The sequence below is a fragment of the Pseudophryne corroboree genome, chromosome 11 (assembly GCF_028390025.1).
Source record: "Pseudophryne corroboree isolate aPseCor3 chromosome 11, aPseCor3.hap2, whole genome shotgun sequence".
NCBI lineage: Eukaryota > Metazoa > Chordata > Amphibia > Anura > Myobatrachidae > Pseudophryne > Pseudophryne corroboree.
Window position 1 is genome coordinate 354008305 of NC_086454.1, and position 21527 is coordinate 354029831.

Sequence of the window (21527 nt, forward strand, 5' to 3'; positions counted from 1 at the left end):
AAGCATCCTTGATGTCCAGAGACACCATATAGTCCCCTTCTTCCAGGTTCGCTATCACTGCTCTGAGTGACTCCATCTTGAACTTGAACCTTTTTATGTAAGTGTTCAAGGATTTCAGATTTAAAATGGGTCTCACCGAGCCGTCCGGCTTCGGTACCACAAACAGCGTGGAATAATACCCCTTTCCCTGTTGTAGGAGGGGTACCTTGATTATCACTTGCTGGGAATACAGCTTGTGAATGGCTTCCAATACCGCCTCCCTGTCGGGGGGAGACGTTGGTAAAGCAGACTTTAGGAACCGGCGAGGGGGAGACGTCTCGAATTCCAATTTGTACCCCTGAGATACTACCTGCAGGATCCAGGGGTCCACTTGCGAGTGAGCCCACTGCGCGCTGAAATACTTGAGACGGGCCCCCACCGTGCCTGAGTCCGCTTGTAAGGCCCCAGCGTCATGCTGAGGACTTGGCAGAAGCGGGGGAGGGCTTCTGTTCGTGGGAAGAGGCTGTCTGCTGCAGTCTTTTTCCCCTTCCTCTGCCCCGGGGCAGATATGAGTGGCCTTTTGCCCGCTTGCCCTTATGGGGACGAAAGGACTGAGCCTGAAAAGACGGTATCTTTTTCTGCTGTGAGGTGACTTGGGGTAAAAAGGTGGATTTCCCAGCCGTTGCCGTGGCCACCAGGTCCGATAGACCGACCCCAAATAACTCCTCCCCTTTATACGGCAATACTTCCATATGCCGTTTGGAATCCGCATCACCTGACCACTGTCGCGTCCATAACCCTCTTCTGGCAGAAATGGACATCGCACTTACTCTTGATGCCAGAGTGCAAATATCCCTCTGTGCATCACGCATATACAGAAATGCATCCTTTAAATGCTCTATAGTCAATAATATATTGTCCCTGTCCAGGGTATCAATATTTTCAGTCAGGGAATCCGACCAAGCCACCCCAGCACTGCACATCCAGGCTGAGGCGATTGCTGGTCGCAGTATAATACCAGTATGTGTGTATATACTTTTTAGGATATTTTCTAGCTTCCTATCAGCTGGTTCCTTGAGGGCGGCCGTATCAGGAGACGGTAACGCCACTTGTTTTGATAAGCGTGTGAGCGCCTTATCCACTCTAGGGGGTGTTTCCCAACGCGCCCTAACCTCTGGCGGGAAAGGGTATAATGCCAATAATTTTTTAGAAATTAGCAGTTTTTTATCGGGGGAAACCCACGCTTCATCACACACCTCATTTAATTCATCTGATTCAGGAAAAACTACGGGTAGTTTTTTCACACCCCACATAATACCCTTTTTTGTGGTACTTGTAGTATCAGAAATGTTCAAAACCTCCTTCATTGCCGTGATCATGTAACGTGTGGCCCTACTGGAAAATACGTTTGTTTCCTCACCGTCGACACTGGAGTCAGTGTCCGTGTCAGTGTCTGTATCGACCTGAGGTAACGGGCGTTTTATAGCCCCTGACGGTGTTTGAGACGCCTGTACAGGTATTAACTGATTTGCCGGCTGTCTCATGTCGTCAACAGTCTTTTGTAAAGTGCCGACACTATCACGTAATTCTTTCCATAAGACCATCCAGTCAGGTGTCGACTCCCTAGGGGGTGACATCACTAACACAGGCAATTGCTCCGCCTCCACACCATTTTCCTCCTCATACATGTCGACACAGCGTACCGACGCACAGCACACACACAGGGAATGCTCTGATAGAGGACAGGACCCCACTAGCCCTTTGGGGAGACAGAGGGAGAGTTTGCCAGCACACACCAGAGCGCTATATATATATATATATATATATATATATATATATATATATATATATATATATATATATATATATATATATATATATATATATATATATATATACATACACACAGGGATAACCTTATATAAGTGTTTTTCCCTAATATAGCTGCTGTATATATTAATATGCCAATTTATTGCCCCCCCTCTCTTGTTTTACCCTGTTTCTGTAGTGCAGGACTGCAGGGGAGAGTCAGGGAGCCTTCCTCCAACGGAGCTGTGAGGAAAAAATGGCGCCAGTGTGCTGAGGAGATAGGCTCCGCCCCCTTCTCGGCGGCCTTTCTCCCGCTTTTTAATGGAAAAATTGGCAGGGGTTAAATGCATCCATATAGCCCAGGAGCTATATGTGATGTATTTTTTGCCAAAAAAAGGTTTTTTATTGCGTCTCAGGGCGCCCCCCCCAGCGCCCTGCACCCTCAGTGACCGGAGTGTGAAGTGTGCTGAGAGCAATGGCGCACAGCTGCGGTGCTGTGCGCTACCTTATTGAAGACAGGAGTCTTCTGCCGCCGATTTTCCGGACCTCTTCACTCTTCTGGCTCTGTAAGGGGGCCGGCGGCGCGGCTCCGGGACCCATCCATGGCTGGGCCTGTGATCGTCCCTCTGGAGCTAATGTCCAGTAGCCTAAGAAGCCCAATCCACTCTGCACGCAGGTGAGTTCGCTTCTTCTCCCCTTAGTCCCTCGGTGCAGTGAGCCTGTTGCCAGCAGGTCTCACTGAAAATAAAAAACCTACTTTAAACTTTTACACTAAGCAGCTCAGGAGAGCCCCTTAGCCTGCACCCGTCTCGTTCGGGCACAAAAATCTAACTGAGGCTTGGAGGAGGGTCATAGGGGGAGGAGCCAGTGCACACCAGGTAGTCCTAAAGCTTTTTACTTTTGTGCCCAGTCTCCTGCGGAGCCGCTATTCCCATGGTCCTTTCGGAGTCCCCAGCATCCACTAGGACGTTAGAGAAACTGGTAAATCATAAGACAAAGTAAATTTATCCCTACTACCCAAAATGGACTTAGACCGTTGGCAAGGCTGAGACCCCTCCGGTAGTCCTAGCGGTCTCACCCTAGACTCAGATCTTGCCGCTTCCCGCTCCTGTCGAGCGGCGGCCAATTCTGATTGCAATCCAGCCATGACATCTGCCAGCATAGCCCATGGAGGGTCCGGGGATGAAACCGGCTTAGACAGCGGAGCAGAGATTGTATTCGTAGCTGAATCCACAAAACATACTGCGTATGTGGTAGAACCATCCGGTAACACACTGTCACAGACATGGCAGTGCTTTTTTGGTTTTGCCGATGCCTTACTCATTATGCAGACAGACAACCTGCACGACTCAGTAAATAGTACTAAGGTCTCTCTCTCTCTCATATATATATATATATAATATATATATATATATATATATATATATATATATATATATAATTATATATATATATATATATATATATATATATATATATATATATATATATATAAAGTAGTGTCCACACTCACGTGTTTAGAGAAGCTTGCTGGGGTGGCATCCAAATAGATAGGAACAAAGTCCCATTCCAACACAAATCCAATAGAAAAGCAGGAGCACTCACCAGTCTTCAAGGTAGCAAAAAGATTTTTATTCAGGTCATCAGTGCAGAATTCAGATCAACGTTTCGGTCTGTATGTTGACAAAGGTCTACATACAGACCGAAACGTTGATCTGAATTCTGCACTGATGACCTGAATAAAAATCTTTTTGCTACCTTGAAGACTGGTGAGTGCTCCTGCTTTTCTATTGGATAGATATATATATATCTGGCAACGTGTAGTGCACGTGGCCAGTACTATATGAAACTGATCCCAAATTCCCACCAACAGCCCTGCGCCTCCGGTGGAGTAGAGATGTAGTACAGGAACGTTCTGGAATCACAAACTGGAAGACAGGAAGCAAGATTAAAATGGCCACCATGCCTCACAGTGCAGGGTATATGTAACAAGCCAACCCTGTAATATAGGCTTAACAGCCTATTTCAGCAATGTCACCCCCCTCATCTAATGTCATCTCCCCCCCCCTTCTGCTCCCTCCCCCGTAGCCCGTGTACCGCTGTCTGAGCGGGAATTACCGGGCGCGGGTATTTCACTCGCAATCAGGGTGCAGGGAGCCGGGGAGCGCTGTAATGGAGCGCGGTCCTACAGTGGCAGCCGGCGGGTGTGAGCGGTGGAGGCGGCGCTGCTCGGAGCGGTTGCCGGGCGGCCTGTCAGGAGAGGCGGGTGCGGGCGCAGTGAGAGCTCAGTGAACCTTGTCCCCCCCCAGCATACCTGACTCCAGAGGCGAAGGCTGTGACGGGGCTTCTATCTGTAAGCTCCGTCCAGCTGTAGCAGCAGTCAGGGAATGAGCTGCGTGTGGCTGTGAGGGTGCTCTTTGTGAGGACCGACACACCATGCGCTGCTCCGTGCAGCGGCACTATCCCGGACCCAAGTTTTTACAGAAACTGGGAAGGGATGTGCTGTGAGCAAAAATGTAAAGGTAGAAAAAAAAAATTTTTTAAATAAAAATATTCAAAAGTAGTGTGGTTAAGCTCCACACAAGCCTGTTGCTACGAGAAGCACAGAAAAAACACTGAGGTACTCTGGGATATGGAGGGGAGGAGAGTTCTAAATTTTAATATTCAGTGCCTGGTTCCTACGGAAACCGTCCACATCCCAAGAGTACTCCAGTGACCCCTAGTGGATGAAAAAGAAACTTGTTTAATCACCTTCTGACGCTTGAACCTATCTGGTTTCTTAGGAGGAACGGATGGCTCGGGATCATCCGTAATCTGCAGAATTAATTTAATAGCCTCCAAAAGATCAGGAACATCCACATGTGAACTACCCTCCCCATCAGCCGTATCTGAGTCAGAACCTGTGGGGTCAGTGTAAGTGCCGTCTTCATCAGAAGAGGTGTCAGTGACAGCAGTGGATTGTGAGGAGACTAGCGCTCGCTTAGAGGACTTAGGCGAGCGATGGTCAGACTTTTTAGTAGTCGGGGACTGGTTCAACTTCTTTAATTGAGCAGATAAATCATCCGCCCACGGCGGGTTAGCTGCAGGGACCACATACGGTTGTACCGGCATTGGGGGTCCCATAGGAGGTGTTAGTTTATGAACTAGCGTATGCAGAAGCGTGGAAAAAGCGGCCCACGGAGGGTCAGTATGTGCCTCCGTTGCCACAGTCCCACTGGGGGGCAAGAAGCCCCCAGAACCAGAGCCCACAGCTGCTATATTCTCCCCATATGTGCCTGTGGCTTCAGCAACACCAGCAGTGTGTTCAGCCCCAGAACCGTTACCCTCAGAAGCAGATATGATATAACTTGCAGTATCAGGTAACACAGTACAATTATTAGCAGCACAATATCCCAAACCCAAACCCCTGCGCAGTGTAGTCAGCACCAGCAGAGATAAAGGAGAGATATGGTGACTAAATCACAGAGAAAAATACGTAATACAGTATATCTTTGTGAAAATCCTATATTAGATAACACCTGACGCACCAAGCCCCCTCAGGTTATAGAATATAGGGATAGCAAGTTGAGTGAAAGACACGAGATGGACACCACTCAGCTATCAATGCACACACAGATAGTCACAGTTTGTACAATGCAGAGGTTATTACTGACAATAATACTGCACTGGACTAGCTTACACAGATATATAACAATAGATATAACAGTACACAGTAAGAACTGGATGTATATCACAGGGTAATTGTACTATAAACCCTGACTAAATGCACTATTTCTTACCAACACTGACTAAAAAGGCAGGTAGAATACTTAAGTGTCATGTAAAGGCACAGCACTGACAACCAGGCGGCTTTACATAGGAGGATTTGCCCAAGCATTCCCAGGAACAGTGAGCTGAGGGATAATGGCGCCGCAGACACCGACAGGGAGTGAGGAAAAGACAGATATGCAGCTCCAGGGCGGGAACACTTGCTAGAAATGGCGCCCTGAGGCTGGGGGAGGGGCTTCAGGTCTAAGCCTTTTCCCCTCAGCTGGCAAAACCACCGGGTACTGTGGGCGATATTAAAATCAGTTTTAAGAGAAAACCTGACCTGCGCCCATACCCTGGTGATCTAGTGGGATCGCCTGTATCCACAGTGTCCACCGCCAGCGCGCGCGGCCCGTCTCCCACTGACCGCGCCGGATCGCGAGCTGGACCCACTTACCACCCCCCTAAGCGCGGCCATGTGATCCTGGAGAGCCCCAGCCGTGTGTGCCTAACGTGAAGTAAACCGGAGCCTCCGCTGTAGGTACCCGGCAACCAGGGCTCGGGAGTGTACAGCGCCGCTGGGGAGAGCTGGAGCTGCAGCAGTGAATGTCACAAGACATTTACCACCGCTGCTGCCCTTGAAGTCTTCACTTTTTACCTCATAAAAAGCTTTTCTCAGGGCTGCTTGGAGCAGCCCCTCTGTTATGTGCCTGCTTACTGCAGCACCAGCTGACAAACTGAGCTCCTGTGCTGGGAGGCGGGGTGATATAGGGGGCGGCGTTGTGCATTCTGGGAACAGTCAAAGCTTTGAGCCTGTTGGTGCCTCGGATCAAGATCCTACTCTACACCCCATTGTCCAGACTTGTGGAGCCCAGTGTACCCCGCAGCAGAAAAAAAAATCCTCGTAAAATACATAACGCCTTCATCCACTCGCCTCTACAAATATAAAATGATATTTCTTTCTGACACCAAGTAGCACAGAGCCCAGTGTTAGGGCCACACGGACAGATCATTAGAGAGATCTGTGTGTCTGAACGTCTAAGCCACTGTCTCACCGATATGTTCTGTTGGCCTTTCTGGCAAGCGAGGTGCAGAGGCGTGGACCCGTGGTAATCCGTGGCATTAACCAGCGCTCCTTTAGAGATCAGTAGATCAATGCACCGAGACTGACCTAGAGAAAGGAATACAAACAGGAGCTGTGACTGGGTGACCGCTGCCTGACCACAATACAAACAGGAGCTGTGACTGGGTGACCGCTGCCTGACCACAATACAAACAGGAGCTGTGACTGGACGACCGCTGCGTGACCACAATACAAACAGGAGCTGTGACTGGACGACCGCTGCCTGACCACAATACAAACAGGAGCTGTGACTGGGTGACCGCTGCCTGACTACAATACAAACAGGAGCTGTGACTGGACGACCGCTGCCTGACCACAATACAAACAGGAGCTGTGACTGGGTGACCGCTGCCTGACTACAATACACACAGGAGCTGTGACTGGACGACCGCTGCCTGACCACAATACAAACAGGAGCTGTGACTGGACGACCGCTGCGTGACCACAATACAAACAGGAGCTGTGACTGGACGACCGCTGCCTGACCACAATACAAACAGGAGCTGTGACTGGGCGACCGCTGCCTGACCACAATACACACAGGAGCTGTGACTGGACGACCGCTGCCTGACCACAATACAAACAGGAGCTGTGACTGGACGACCGCTGCCTGACCACAATACAAACAGGAGCTGTGACTGGACGACCGCTGCGTGACCACAATACAAACATGAGCTGTGACTGGACGACCGCTGCCTGACCACAATACAAACAGGAGCTGTGACTGGACGACCGCTGCCTGACCACAATACAAACAGGAGCTGTGACTGGGCGACCGCTGCCTGACCACAATACAAACAGGAGCTGTGACTGGACGACCGCTGCGTGACCACAATACAAACAGGAGCTGTGACCGGGCGGCCGCTGCGTGACCACAATACAAACAGGAGCTGTGACTGGGCGACCGCTGCGTGACCACAATACAAACAGGAGCTGTGACTGGACGACCTCTGCCTGAGCACAATAGAAACAGGAGCTGTGACTGGACGACCGCTGCCTGACCACAATACAAACAGGAGCTGTGACTGGACGACCGCTGCGTGACCACAATACAAACAGGAGCTGTGACTGGACGACCGCTGCGTGACCACAATACAAACAGGAGCTGTGACTGGGTGACCGCTGCGTGACCACAATACAAACAGGAGCTGTGACTGGGTGACCGCTGCGTGACCACAATACAAACAGGAGCTGTGACTGGGCGACCGCTGTCTGACCACAATACAAACAGGAGCTGTGACTGGACGACCTCTGCCTGAGCACAATACAAACAGGAGCTGTGACCGGGCGGCCGCTGCCTGACTACAATCCAAACAGGAGCTGTGACCGGGCGACCGCTGCCTGAGTACAATACAAACAGGAGCTGTGACCGGGCGGCCGCTGCCTGACTACAATCCAAACAGGAGCTGTGACCGGGCGACCGCTGCCTGACCACAATACAAACAGGAGCTGTGACTGGACGGCCGCTGCGTGACCACAATACAAACAGGAGCTGTGACTGGACGACCGCTGCGTGACCACAATACAAACAGGAGCTGTGACTGGACGACCGCTGCGTGACCACAATACAAACAGGAGCTGTGACTGGACGACCGCTGCGTGACCACAATACAAACAGGAGCTGTGACTGGACGACCGCTGCGTGACCACAATACAAACAGGAGCTGTGACTGGACGACCGCTGCCTGACCACAATACAAACAGGAGCTGTGACTGGACGACCGCTGCCTGACCACAATACAAACAGGAGCTGTGACCGGGCGACCGCTGCGTGACCACAATACAAACAGGAGCTGTGACTGGACGACCGCTGCCTGACCACAATACAAACAGGAGCTGTGACTGGACGACCGCTGCCTGACCACAATACAAACAGGAGCTGTGACCGGGCGACCGCTGCGTGACCACAATACAAACAGGAGCTGTGACTGGACGACCGCTGCCTGACCACAATACAAACAGGAGCTGTGACTGGACGACCGCTGCCTGACCACAATACAAACAGGAGCTGTGACTGGACGACCGCTGCCTGACCACAATACAAACAGGAGCTGTGACTGGACGACCGCTGCCTGACCACAATACAAACAGGAGCTGTGACTGGACGACCGCTGCGTGACCACAATACAAACAGGAGCTGTGACTGGACGACCGCTGCCTGACCACAATACAAACAGGAGCTGTGACTGGACGACCGCTGCGTGACCACAATACAAACAGGAGCTGTGACTGGACGACCGCTGCCTGACCACAATACAAACAGGAGCTGTGACTGGACGACCGCTGCCTGACCACAATACAAACAGGAGCTGTGACTGGACGACCTCTGCCTGACCACAATACAAACAGGAGCTGTGACTGGACGACCGCTGCGTGACCACAATACAAACAGGAGCTGTGACTGGGTGACCGCTGCCTGAGCACAATACAAACAGGAGCTGTGACTGGGCGACCGCTGCCTGACCACAATACAAACAGGAGCTGTGACTGGACGACCGCTGCCTGACCACAATACAAACAGGAGCTGTGACTGGACGACCGCTGCGTGACCACAATACAAACATGAGCTGTGACTGGACGACCGCTGCCTGACCACAATACAAACAGGAGCTGTGACTGGGCGACCTCTGCCTGACCACAATACAAACAGGAGCTGTGACTGGACGACCGCTGCCTGACTACAATACAAACAGGAGCTGTGACTGGACGGCCGCTGCGTGACCACAATACAAACAGGAGCTGTGACTGGACGACCGCTGCGTGACCACAATACAAACAGGAGCTGTGACTGGACGACCGCTGCATGACCACAATACAAACAGGAGCTGTGACTGGACGACCGCTGCCTGACCACAATACAAACAGGAGCTGTGACTGGACGACCGCTGCCTGACCACAATACAAACAGGAGCTGTGACTGGACGACCGCTGCCTGACCACAATACAAACAGGAGCTGTGACTGGACGACCGCTGCCTGACCACAATACAAACAGGAGCTGTGACTGGACGACCGCTGCCTGACCACAATACAAACAGGAGCTGTGACTGGACGACCGCTGCCTGACCACAATACAAACAGGAGCTGTGACTGGACGACCGCTGCCTGACCACAATACAAACAGGAGCTGTGACTGGACGACCGCTGCCTGAGCACAATACAAACAGGAGCTGTGACTGGACGACCGCTGCGTGACCACAATACAAACAGGAGCTGTGACTGGACGACCGCTGCGTGACCACAATACAAACAGGAGCTGTGACTGGACGACCGCTGCGTGACCACAATACAAACAGGAGCTGTGACTGGACGACCGCTGCCTGACCACAATACAAACAGGAGCTGTGACTGGGTGACCGCTGCGTGACCACAATACAAACAGGAGCTGTGACTGGGCGACCGCTGTCTGACCACAATACAAACAGGAGCTGTGACTGGACGACCGCTGCCTGACCACAATACAAACAGGAGCTGTGACTGGGCAACCGCTGCGTGACCACAATACAAACAGGAGCTGTGACTGGGCAACCGCTGCGTGACCACAATACAAACAGGAGCTGTGACTGGACGACCGCTGCGTGACCACAATACAAACAGGAGCTGTGACTGGGCGACCGCTGCCTGACCACAATACAAACAGGAGCTGTGACTGGGCGACCGCTGCCTGACCACAATACAAACAGGAGCTGTGACTGGACGACCGCTGCCTGACCACAATACAAACATGAGCTGTGACTGGACGACCGCTGCCTGACCACAATACAAACAGGAGCTGTGACTGGGCGACCGCTGCCTGACCAACACTGGCGTTCTCCCATCTCCAGGTCTTACCACAAATAGCTGCGATGTGTAGGGGAGTGTAACCTCGATCGTCCCGAGAGAATGGGGTGACAATAGAAGGGTCATTCAGCTTCCTGTAGAAGAAAAATATAAATATTTCTTTATATAAAAAAAAACCAAGCATATATATATATATATAGAAAAATAAGCGGGTAAGGGAAGTTTGTGTCTAATCTCCTGCAACCAGCAGATCCTAAGGGTGACTGTTGCAGAGCCTGGCGGAACGTCAGTGGACGTCACTGGTTTCTGCTGGCAGATGAATGAATACACGCATTAACCCTACGGACACTGCATTAGCATATAGTAAATTAGGTTTCCGCGTCTGGTCGCAGCTACAGCCCGTTACTGCGTCTATAATAGGATCTCTGTTTTAACAAGAATCTCTACTTTAAGTGACGCTACTGACTTCTGTATATGTATATATGTGCGTGCAAAGAACCACTGTAACAGCGAGATCGTTACCCAGAAGCCAACTTGTCACAGTTATCACAGGAGCAGAGCGGATGACACATCTTCTGTACCACCACTTCATCCGCGTCACCCTGGTTCAACATTTTCTCCACTTCTTCCTGATTCCCGGAGGCTATGTGCTACACACGGGGAGACGGAAACAGATTGAACTGGGAAGAAGAAATGGCCAAAGCAGCAATCGTATGCTTTACATTGGAAATAAAATCATTGCATTGCTGCCTGGGGAGTTTTGGGCTTTTTGCAGTGTAATAAAATACAATACTTAAAGAAAAAAAAAGAAAAAGAAAAAAAAACAACAAAAAAAACAACAGTTAAAACTTTTAAAAGTGAAGATACTCTTAAGGTGGGCTGGTGCAATTTTCAAGTTAACCACTAGGGTACTGTTCCATTGGTGGCTAGGTCTGAGGTCACTTCCCACAACGGTGAGGTCACAGATCTTAAAGCCAGCATTTCCATGAATATTGGTCCAGCCCACAGAATGGCTGACCCCAGAGCCGGCCCTAACCAATTCTAGGCAAGATTTTGGCTGGTGAGCCTTAGCACCGCCGCTAGTTGCGCCTCTGACCCAACACAGAGACCGTCCAGGACCAGGCATAGTCAGGGGCATGGCCTAATCACGGAAGCTCCATGGCCACGCCCCCTTTAAACATTTTTTTTACAAATTCTATCCTCCAATGCAGCAGACACCTCGAGCCGGCCCAGGAGAGGCGGCACAGGACCTGCCCAGTGGCAGATCAGTCAGGTACCGCACAAAATCGCGGCTGCCCAAGTCAAGCTGAGCTGGCCCTAGGCTTGGAATGCATGCCCCTAGGCTTTTGCCTAGCTTTCTTATGCCGAAGGTCGGCTCTGGCTGCCTCCACTGCGACAGAGCATAAGTTATCTAGAGCATTCACCTTGAATAAGCAATCGATGGGGGCGGAGGAGGATCGCGACATAGAGTTCATTCTCTGCCATAGCAACGATTTATCATTCCCCTCAGCGTCCTACAGAGCAACATAAAAACACACTGTGACATCGCCACATGAAAACATGGACTGCACATCAGACTGATCCTAAGCAAAGAAAAAAGAAAACTTTTCAACAGAGAACTTTAATTATTTGGACGTTACAAGGATCGTTTTCATGTCTGAGCGCATTATCGTGCATATAAAATAGTGATATACTGTAGTAACATTTAAAGAAAAAGAATCACCAGATAATTTTTAAAAACTTCCGATTATGAGGATCCAGAAGAAGAGAAAACCCCAAGTGGGATAGTGACCAATGTAGCCCCACAGTGGGGAGATTATCTCATATTACCCTAAAACGTCAAACTGGATAAAACTCCACACATCAATTAAATCAAAACAAGGGAAATAACTTTATATCTGGAACCAACCATGCCAAACTGCAACGCAAGGGGTGCAAATGATTATTTTTCCATGCCCACAAAAGGCTGGCCCGCTTTATTTTTACAATGCAATTTAGATTTCAGTATCTCTGCACGTTACACCTGTCCCCACCCTACTGTGCAGTATGGTACTCAGTCCCTCTGCACATGTTACACCTGCCCCCACCCTACTGTGCAGTATGGTACTCAGTCCCTCTGCACGTTACACCTGCCCCCACCTACTGTGCAGTATGGTACTCCGTCACTCTGCACGTTACACCTGCCCCCACCTACTGTACAGCAAGGTACTCAGTCTCTCTGCACATGTTACACCTGCCCCCACCTACTGTGCAGCATGGTACTATCAGTCTCTCTGCACATGTTACACCTGCCCCCACCTACTGTACAGCATAGTACTCTCAGTCTCTCTGCACGTTACACCTGCCCCACCTCCTGTGCAGCATGGTTTTACCAAGATGCAGTTACTTGATCTTTTTTGCCTTACTCAGAATCGCACCCATAATATGCACAGATACAAATTTTTCTAAGAAAGGAACCCAATACTATTTGTGATTGTGCCACCATCCCCTCATGCATCCTCCAGCTTCTCTACCCTTACAGTAAAGAACCCTTCCTATGTAGATGGTGGTTTGTCTGGGAATCATCGCAAATGGGGTGGAGGAGACAATCCAGGCCCGTAAGGGCAGCAAATGATTGTGGTGAGCAGCAGGAAACCACTTTCACCCTCTCCGGCCCTGAAACCCCAAACCGACTTACACAATTTCCTCGGCCCACCCCCTACAAGTACAGCAATCGGCTGTTACCGCTACCTTACAACATACTAAAACAGCGTCATGTCCACGAATTAGCCCCATTACCACATATTTTATGGCACCTCTCTCTTCCCCGAATTTTCTTTCCCACCCAACACAACGCCCTCCCATTCCTGGCTCCGCTAATGCACTGAACAGAAATGAATTGTAGCATCGGGGAGATTAAACATTTATTTTTGCTAAATACGTTACATTAGCAGACTGCGCGGCTTGCACTACAGATAACAGCGAAGGCTGGAGTGAATACAGTTGCATAGACGTGTCGTAGTCCTGATGCCTTCAGAGCTTGTGGCTGAGCAAACACTTAGCTCGGTCTGGTGAAACCAGTGATCTCTCACACGTATATTGGAGTCACACAGTCAGAGAATTCCTGGACTTTACATCCAGACTCTGTGGGACTCCCAACGCCCATCACAATAAACCGAAACGGTTACTTGACAAGTTGCAGCCTCCTACTCACTGCTGGCAGCTCGGTCAGGCTTCCTTGCCGGATAAACTCAATGGCGGCCTCCACGGACGTCAAGCAATAGCCCAGTTCGTCCTTCGGGGTGCTGCAGAATCGGAAGTTCTTGATATAGCTCAAGTTTGCCATCCTGAAAATGAATAAAGCCGCACACATCAGTGAATTGCTAGAACCCCCTCCTCCAGAGACTACGCCCCTGAAGCCGCACACATCAGTGTAATGCTAGAACCTCCTCCTCCAGAGACTACGCCCCGAAACCGCACACATCAGTGTATTGCTAGAACCCCCTCCTCCAGAGACTACGCCCCGAAGCCGCACACATCAGTGTATTGCTAGAACCCCCTCCTCCTGAGACTACGCCCCGAAGCCGCACACATCAGTGTATTGCTAGAACCCCCTCCTCCAGAGACTACGCCCCGAAGCCGCACACATCAGTGTATTGCTAGAACCCCCTCCTCCAGAGACTACGCCCCGAAGCCGCACACATCAGTGTATTGCTAGAACCCCCTCCTCCAGAGACTACGCCCCGAAGCCGCACACATCAGTGTATTGCTAGAACCCCCTCCTCCAAAGACTACGCCCCGAAGCCGCACACATCAGTGTATTGCTAGAACCCCCTCCTCCAGAGACTATGGAAGGGGGGGGGGGGTTAATTAAGACCTGATCGCACGCCAGGATTTTTTGCTGCGCTGCGATCAGGTCAGAACTGCGCAGGCGTATGCACCACAATGCACAGGCGCGTCGCACGGGTACAAAGCGGATCGTTGCTGTGCGATGGATTGTAGGAAGAATCCATTCGCACAGGCGATCACAAGGAGATTGACAGGAAGAAGGCGTTTGTGGGTGTCAACTGACCGTTTTCTGGGAGTGTTTGGAAAAACGCAGGCGTGTCCTGGCGTTTGCAGGGCGGGTGTCTGACGTCAGTTCCGGGACCGGACTGGCTGATGTGATCGCAGCGGCTGAGTAAGTTCTGGGCTACTCAAACTGCACAAAACTTTTTTGTACCGCTCGGCTGCACATGCGTTCGCACAATTGCAAAGCAAAAATACACTCCTCTATGGGCGGCGACTATCTGCTTGCAGCAGTGCAAAAAAACCCCTAGCGAGCGATCAGGTCTGAATTAGGCCCAATGCCCAGAAGCCGCACACGTCAGCGTAATGCTAGAACCCCCTCCTCCAGAGACTACGCCCAGAAGCCGCACACGTCAGCGTAATGCTAGAACCCCCTCCTCCAGAGACTACGCCCAGAAGCCGCACACGTCAGCGTAATGCTAGAACCCCCTCCTCCAGAGACTACGCCCAGAAGCCGCACACGTCAGCGTAATGCTAGAACCCCCTCCTCCAGAGACTACGCCCAGAAGCCGCACACGTCAGTGTAATGCTAGAACCCCCTCCTCCAGAGACTACACCCAGAAGCCGCACACGTCAGTGTAATGCTAGAACCCCCTCCTCCAGAGACTATGCCCAGAAGCCGCACACATCAGTGTAATGCTAGAACCCCCTCCTCCAGAGACTACGCCCAGAAGCCGCACACGTCAGTGTAATGCTAGAACCCCCTCCTCCAGAGACTACGCCCAGAAGCAGCACACGTCAGCGTAATGCTAGAACCCCCTCCTCCAGAGACTATGCCCAGAAGCCGCACACGTCAGCGTAATGCTAGAACCCCCTCCTCCAGAGACTATGCCCAGAAGCCGCACACATCAGTGTAATGCTAGAACCCCCTCCTCCAGAGACTATACCCAGAAGCCGCACACGTCAGTGTAATGCTAGAACCCCCTCCTCCAGAGACTATACCCAGAAGCCGCACACATCAGTGTAATGCTAGAACCCCCTCCTCCAGAGACTATACCCAGAAGCCGCACACATCAGTGTAATGCTAGAACCCCCTCCTCCAGAGACTACGCCCCGAAGCCGCACACATCAGTGTATTGCTAGAACCCCCTCCTCCAGAGACTACGCCCAGAAGCCGCACACATCAGTGTATTGCTAGAACCCCCTCCTCCAGAGACTACGCCCAGAAGCCGCACACATCAGTGTAATGCTAGAACCCCCTCTTCCAGAGACTGCGCCCAGAAGCCGCACACGTCAGGGTAATGCTAGAACCCCCTCCTCCAGAGACTATGCCCAGAAGCCGCACACATCAGTGTAATGCTAGAACCCCCTCCTCCAGAGACTACGCCCAGAAGCCGCACACATCAGTGTAATGCTAGAACCCCCTCCTCCAGAGACTACGCCCAGAAGCCGCACACGTCAGTGCCCATAGCAACCAATTGACTTCAAGGTAGCAATCATCAAGTACATTCTATAAAATTAAAACCGCTCCACTGTCCTGCTTCTCCAAGGCTTGATACAACCCCCACTTAGCTTTCTATGGGCACTTGCAGTACATAAGCACTGTTATTAATGGCCCATCTTTCAATCCCCGACGTTTAGCATCAGTTCCCCCACGCCGTCACACTGCTCCCAGGGCCCAGGCATTACGCAGGACAGGCTGAACACTAGTCGGCGACTACTTACCAATTTGGAATCTCTGTTTTTACGAGCAAGTAAAGCAACACAGACAGGAGGTCGTCGGCGCACATCGTCTCCATGTTCACTAAAAAGACATAAAAGAAAGAATATAAATACGTATCAATACGCTGACCAAGGACTGGCAGGTCTGTGGCAAACTGCTATCTCCAGTGGAAGGCGAGAGCTACTTTATAAAGGATCGCATCACCTCCCACCATCCTCCATGCTCTATTACTACCAAAACCGGATAAAGCATGACTAATCCATCGCCCCCTTTACAGCACAGAAAAGTGAGATCTTGGGAACCCTCCCCAAAGCTCAAATCAGGAACGGCTGGTAATTAAAACGACTGGCGTCCTCTACGGCTTTGCCAGGATAATCCTCACTGGTTGACTGAGGACGCGTGTCCCTGGGGCAAGCCCAGAAAAGAAGCTAGCTACTGATAAGAAGACAGCTGTGCCTGTCCAATCAGGAACCCGATATCTTCTCTACCCCTCAGTCAGATCCTCTACCACCCAGAACAATATGGAGGCTGGAACCAGACGTTCCTTTAAACTGTAAGCACGGGGACCCCGCTGAACTGAGTACATGAAGCCCAAAGTGCAACCGCGGAGAAAGGCGTAAAAGAAAAAAGATAGAAAGCCGCTTTAATGTTACCACTGCATAACAAGAATAAAAGCAATGTTACGCTATTGTCACGATTCTTAGCTCCACAATGTTCTAAGTTCTAACAAATGAGAAATGCATTAAAGCCATGTACGTGGTCATTCACTTTGTTTCATTGATACAGCAGCAGCAAACCAGAACCACGTGGCCAGAATACGGTTCCCATCACCCATTATTGCCGGCCGCCTAATGTCCGCGACCTGCGGCACTTACCTCTCTGGCTGGGTGACAGCATGATGGTGTGCACCACTTTCTTCAGGCAGATCAGCTTCTGCTGAGGGGAGGTGCAGCAATTCACCTGGCCCAAGACTCTCTTAGCGCGAGGGATGTTAATGCTGCAGGAGAAAAGACAATAAACATTATTATTACCTCCCGGTCCCATCAGTACTTCAGTCCCCAGCAGATAACAGAGAACTGATCCCATAAAGGTTCCTGGGAAGGACAGTGAGTGGCCAATACGTGGGATGGGTCGCAGTACGTTACCTACAGCCCGGGGAAGATATAGTAACGTAGATAGAAAGTAGATCAGGCCACAGTATAAACATGGCCTTGTGTTAGGATATTAGTGATTGTATGAGTTCCAGACTTCATAGGAGGAAAATCAACGTAAATTCTAAGAGCTCCACTATAAACGTTAGGCTAAAATAGTGAAAAATGACTGCCGACGTTCGAACGTGTTAACGTTTCTGTATGTCATCATGTTACATGTCGACAGTCCTGTAGACCTATCATACCACACCTCTGCAGAGCTTTTCTACCACGTACTCACGTCTCGCACAAGTCTGCGGAGCGTTTCCCCTACCAGACGACAACGCCTGTCCATGACAAAAATTGTGAAAGAAAGTAATTTACACACTGTAACTGCAGAGGACGTGCGGGCACAGCGCTGTGTATATACAGACTCTCTCACATTATCTCCAGCCCTCAGCAGGTGAGATGGGAACACGATTACTAGAATAATAACTAAGGATTATACAACGGGACAAAGCTAGATAATGGTTTCCCATCCTGTTGTATGCGTACCACCTGGGTTCCTGCAGCCAAAGTCTCGGGACAAGTGTTTGTTCTCAATTGTACAGCGCAGCGGAATACGTTGCCGCTATATTAATAAATGTTGATCATACTCCTTTTTTTTTATTATTTTTATACACTTAAGAACATTCTATCCGACACTTCTGAAATCCTTTTCTTTTTCCAGTTACATCCTCTGGCCATTTACTAGCAATCCCTCCTGTGTAATGAGCCAGATCTGGGATCCACTTGTCACAGGTCGCCTCTTCTGGCCTGCCGGCAGCTCTCCCTTACCTGAACTCAGTCTTAATCCCGATATCCTTCTGCTGGACGTCTTGGAGACTTCTGGTAATCTTGTTAAACGCAGCATCCTGACAATTAAACCCAGACTGATAATTAGTGAGGGACGACGCTGGTTACGTTCTCTACAGTCTCATAAAGAATCATTTATTAATGTCCGGGTGATTACCGTTACTGCAGACATGGGACAGATGTAGAGAGAGACAGCGGTACACAGGATACAGGTTTAATCTATACACTAGCCCTTGAATACCCCTTTCACCTGGGTTATTGCCGGATTAATCCGGATCACGCCTCGGTGTGAAAGGGTCCTCAAAAAATAACATGGGTCCAGTGACCCGGAAATCCAGCTTGCAGGGATGAACACGGGAAGGACAATGGTAAATGGGCAGTGTGAACATATAACCCAGGTCACCTGACCCAGGTCCCGTTACAGCATATGGAGAGCAGGATTCCCAACGCTTTGAGAACATGTCATCTCCAATCGCCAACAGAAGAGTTAACGGGGCGGACCCGGGAATAACCAGGGTTGGAGCCGCGCTGTGAACGAGGTCTGTTTGGGGTCTCTCATGGATTGGAACCGTGTTCCAAATCCCGGATTGGACCAGGGATTTTGGTGTGAAAGCGGTATGACACTTTGCACTTAAACATCAGGGCTGGATGAATCTCTGTATTCTGTCTATGGACTGCGAGGGGAAAATCCCTTTATCTGTCATGTGTGACGACTGCGCGCATCATGGATAATTACGGGAGCAGAATCACTCCTATTACGTCGCACCCCTATGAGGACGGGAGGTAAAACGTGCGCGGTTAGGACCACGGCACATTGCCAGTTTTGCAAATAATTGAATTGCCCCCTAAAAGTTTTTGAAAGTTTCCCTTGGAACTCACCTCACTGGCTTCAATGGTTCCCACTTGCTTGAAGATGAGATCATATATTCCATGGTGTACATACATCTGCGGAAACACAAACATTCAGGGTTCAAGGCGACCTACCGTAGAGACGGTGCAGAAGGAACCGAACGTGCAGCAGCTAGGAAATACAATAGCAGGAATCAGCAATGCCCTCACCTCTACCGCCTGCTTCATCAGATTCATCTGCGTCTCCTGCTTCGCTATTGATCTCTGCAACCCAAGCAAATAGTACAGAGATCACTAAAAGGACCAATACTACTTACAGCGTATGAGAGAGACTGAAGGGGCTATTCATCACCACTAGACGCTGGTTTAAGCATGTTTTCGGAAGGTGTAATGTTCCGCATGTTTGGGGCAGCACGGACAGGGTAGGGGTTAGCATTACTACCTCACAGCACTGAGGTCATGGGTTAGATTTCAACCATGGCCCTAACTGTGTGGAGTTTGTATATTCTCCCCGTACTTGCGTGGGTTTCCTCCGGGTACTCCGGTTTCCTCCCACAATCCAAAAATATACTGGTAGGTCAATTGGATCCCAACAAAATTAACCCTAGTGTGAATGTGTGTACATGTGGTAGGGAATATAGATTGTAAGCTCCACTGGGGCAGGGACTGATGTGAATGGCCAAATACTCTCTGTAAAGCGCTACGGAATATGTGTGCGCTTTATAAATAACTGGTAATAAATAATAAATAGTTTTCAGTGACTGACTCATCCGTTATTAGGAGCTTGATGGGTCGATTAGCATTCGGGGCGGGATGTATTACCATAGATCGCCGCCCCTCACAGAGATGTTGATCGTATATGTACTAACATATGCGATCAACAGCGCAATGTGGTGACGGAGGCCCCCCGCGATACCTGTGAGGTGGTGTGCGGGGGGTCTTCGTCATCTCCCAGGGGTCTCCACATTCCCCGCACGCCGGGAAGCAGCAGCAGGATGTCCCCGGCGCCTCCTTCTCTCCCCTGCAGCTGGAAGGACCTCCAGCTGCATTGCTAGGGGGAGGAGGCGATTACCTTCTGGGTCCAGGCTGCCTGGAGGAAGGTATGCCGAGGGTATGGGGAGGTATCTGCGGCGGGGGCGGCGGCTGGCGAAAAGAAGTCCATAGGCTTCTATAGGGTATCGCCATCCAAAGATGGCGATACCCTTGGCGGCGAAAACCCGGCGGCCGGGTCTTAGTACATTTGAAAATGCAGTAAAGAAAACCAAAACGGGGGTTTTACCGCATTTTTCCCTTAGTACATCCCGCCCTCGGTCCTGAAATAAAGCTACAGCAGGTGGGATCTTACCAAGTGAGAGTCTCGCAGCAAATGCTGAAGGCATTTCGTGTACAGCGCATTTACGGTGTCCTGAGGGGAAAATAAGAATTGTATGTCAGAATTACACTCCCAAAGCACACGAGGAAAAAATACAAAAATACAAATAGGTCATCAAAATGATAAAAGATTGTCCCCACACCTGGGGGACATTCCCCTCCACCCGTCCTTTATGGGGTCAGGTCCATACTCTAAGTACCCACACTGTTGGAACTGGGGTAACTCTTGAACCTGTTGTGGCCCCATTAAACACCCCTGTACGTGGGATTTTCAAACCCCAAGACAAACTGCTCACTCACACCTGCCCTGATGGCGAAGCACTGGGAAGGCCACCACCCACCTTTGCTGACCGCCCTTGTGGCAAAGACTTACAATCAGCCACAGATACCACTACGGGACAGGAGCGCACTCACTATGTAATGACGAAGGCTCTTCCTTTCATGAACTTTAAATGTATTGCGGAAGGATGTAATGTTTTTATCAAACTTCTCCACGTGTCTTCCCAGGAATTCTTTCACATCTTCTATGTTCTTTAACGTGCAAGTAGAAGACGATGATGCGGCGGGTTCATCTGAAATACGCAGAGAGGAAAACTATAAGCCCAGGTCACACCGGAAGCAGTTACAAAGCCTGGCAATGCCATATATGCATACGCTGGACTCGGCACCTGCAATGTAGGTGAGGCTTTACAACCCCCGACATAACACAGACTAAGGACAGTGGACAAACCTGGATTCTCGTCTTTCTCCAGAGACCGGGCGATACACAGGATGCTGAAACTTTCCTCTCTCTCATTGTAGAAGGTCTCCTCAAAGAGAATGGGCACAGAGAGAGAATAACCAAACCCTACGCCAACCTTAACCAGGTTCCCCTGAATAAAAATCTCCTAGAGAAAAAAATACAGACACAAAATACATTATGTATCAAACAAGGGGACGAGGGAGGGGGGGGAAGATATCAGCACCAGGAAAAGAAATACAACACTTAAAGTACTTTTCAGAAGATTTTTGCCATCCTGTGTATGATGGCCAATTCCGGGATCGGCAGGATCCCTGGATTTAGGGCCAAAAAAATGTCTGGGATTCAATCCCGGGGATTGAGGGATCAGCGTTGAGCGTCCACAGGACGCTCAGACGCTGCCCACAGGACGCTCAGACGCTGCCCGGCTTCCTTC

At 50.3% G+C, this 21527-nt stretch overlaps 1 protein-coding gene across 4 annotated transcripts in view; it reads right to left on the reverse strand.

Annotated features, from left to right (window-relative positions):
- Positions 1-21527, reverse strand: part of ANKRD27 (ankyrin repeat domain 27) — a 142319-nt gene that overhangs the window by 66250 nt on the left and 54542 nt on the right. For all 4 annotated transcript variants that reach the window (XM_063946006.1, XM_063946003.1, XM_063946005.1 and 1 more), the window contains exons 4-16: positions 21083-21239; positions 20767-20924; positions 20327-20386; positions 19192-19245; positions 19012-19077; positions 18115-18191; positions 17023-17144; positions 16150-16228; positions 13631-13763; positions 11862-11951; positions 10960-11087; positions 10489-10571; positions 6591-6706 (exon numbers count right to left, since the gene is read on the reverse strand). In XM_063946006.1, coding sequence (XP_063802076.1) covers positions 6591-6706; positions 10489-10571; positions 10960-11087; positions 11862-11951; positions 13631-13763; positions 16150-16228; positions 17023-17144; positions 18115-18191; positions 19012-19077; positions 19192-19245; positions 20327-20386; positions 20767-20924; positions 21083-21239 — 1323 coding nt within the window. The remainder of the gene's footprint in view (positions 1-6590; positions 6707-10488; positions 10572-10959; positions 11088-11861; positions 11952-13630; positions 13764-16149; positions 16229-17022; positions 17145-18114; positions 18192-19011; positions 19078-19191; positions 19246-20326; positions 20387-20766; positions 20925-21082; positions 21240-21527) is intronic.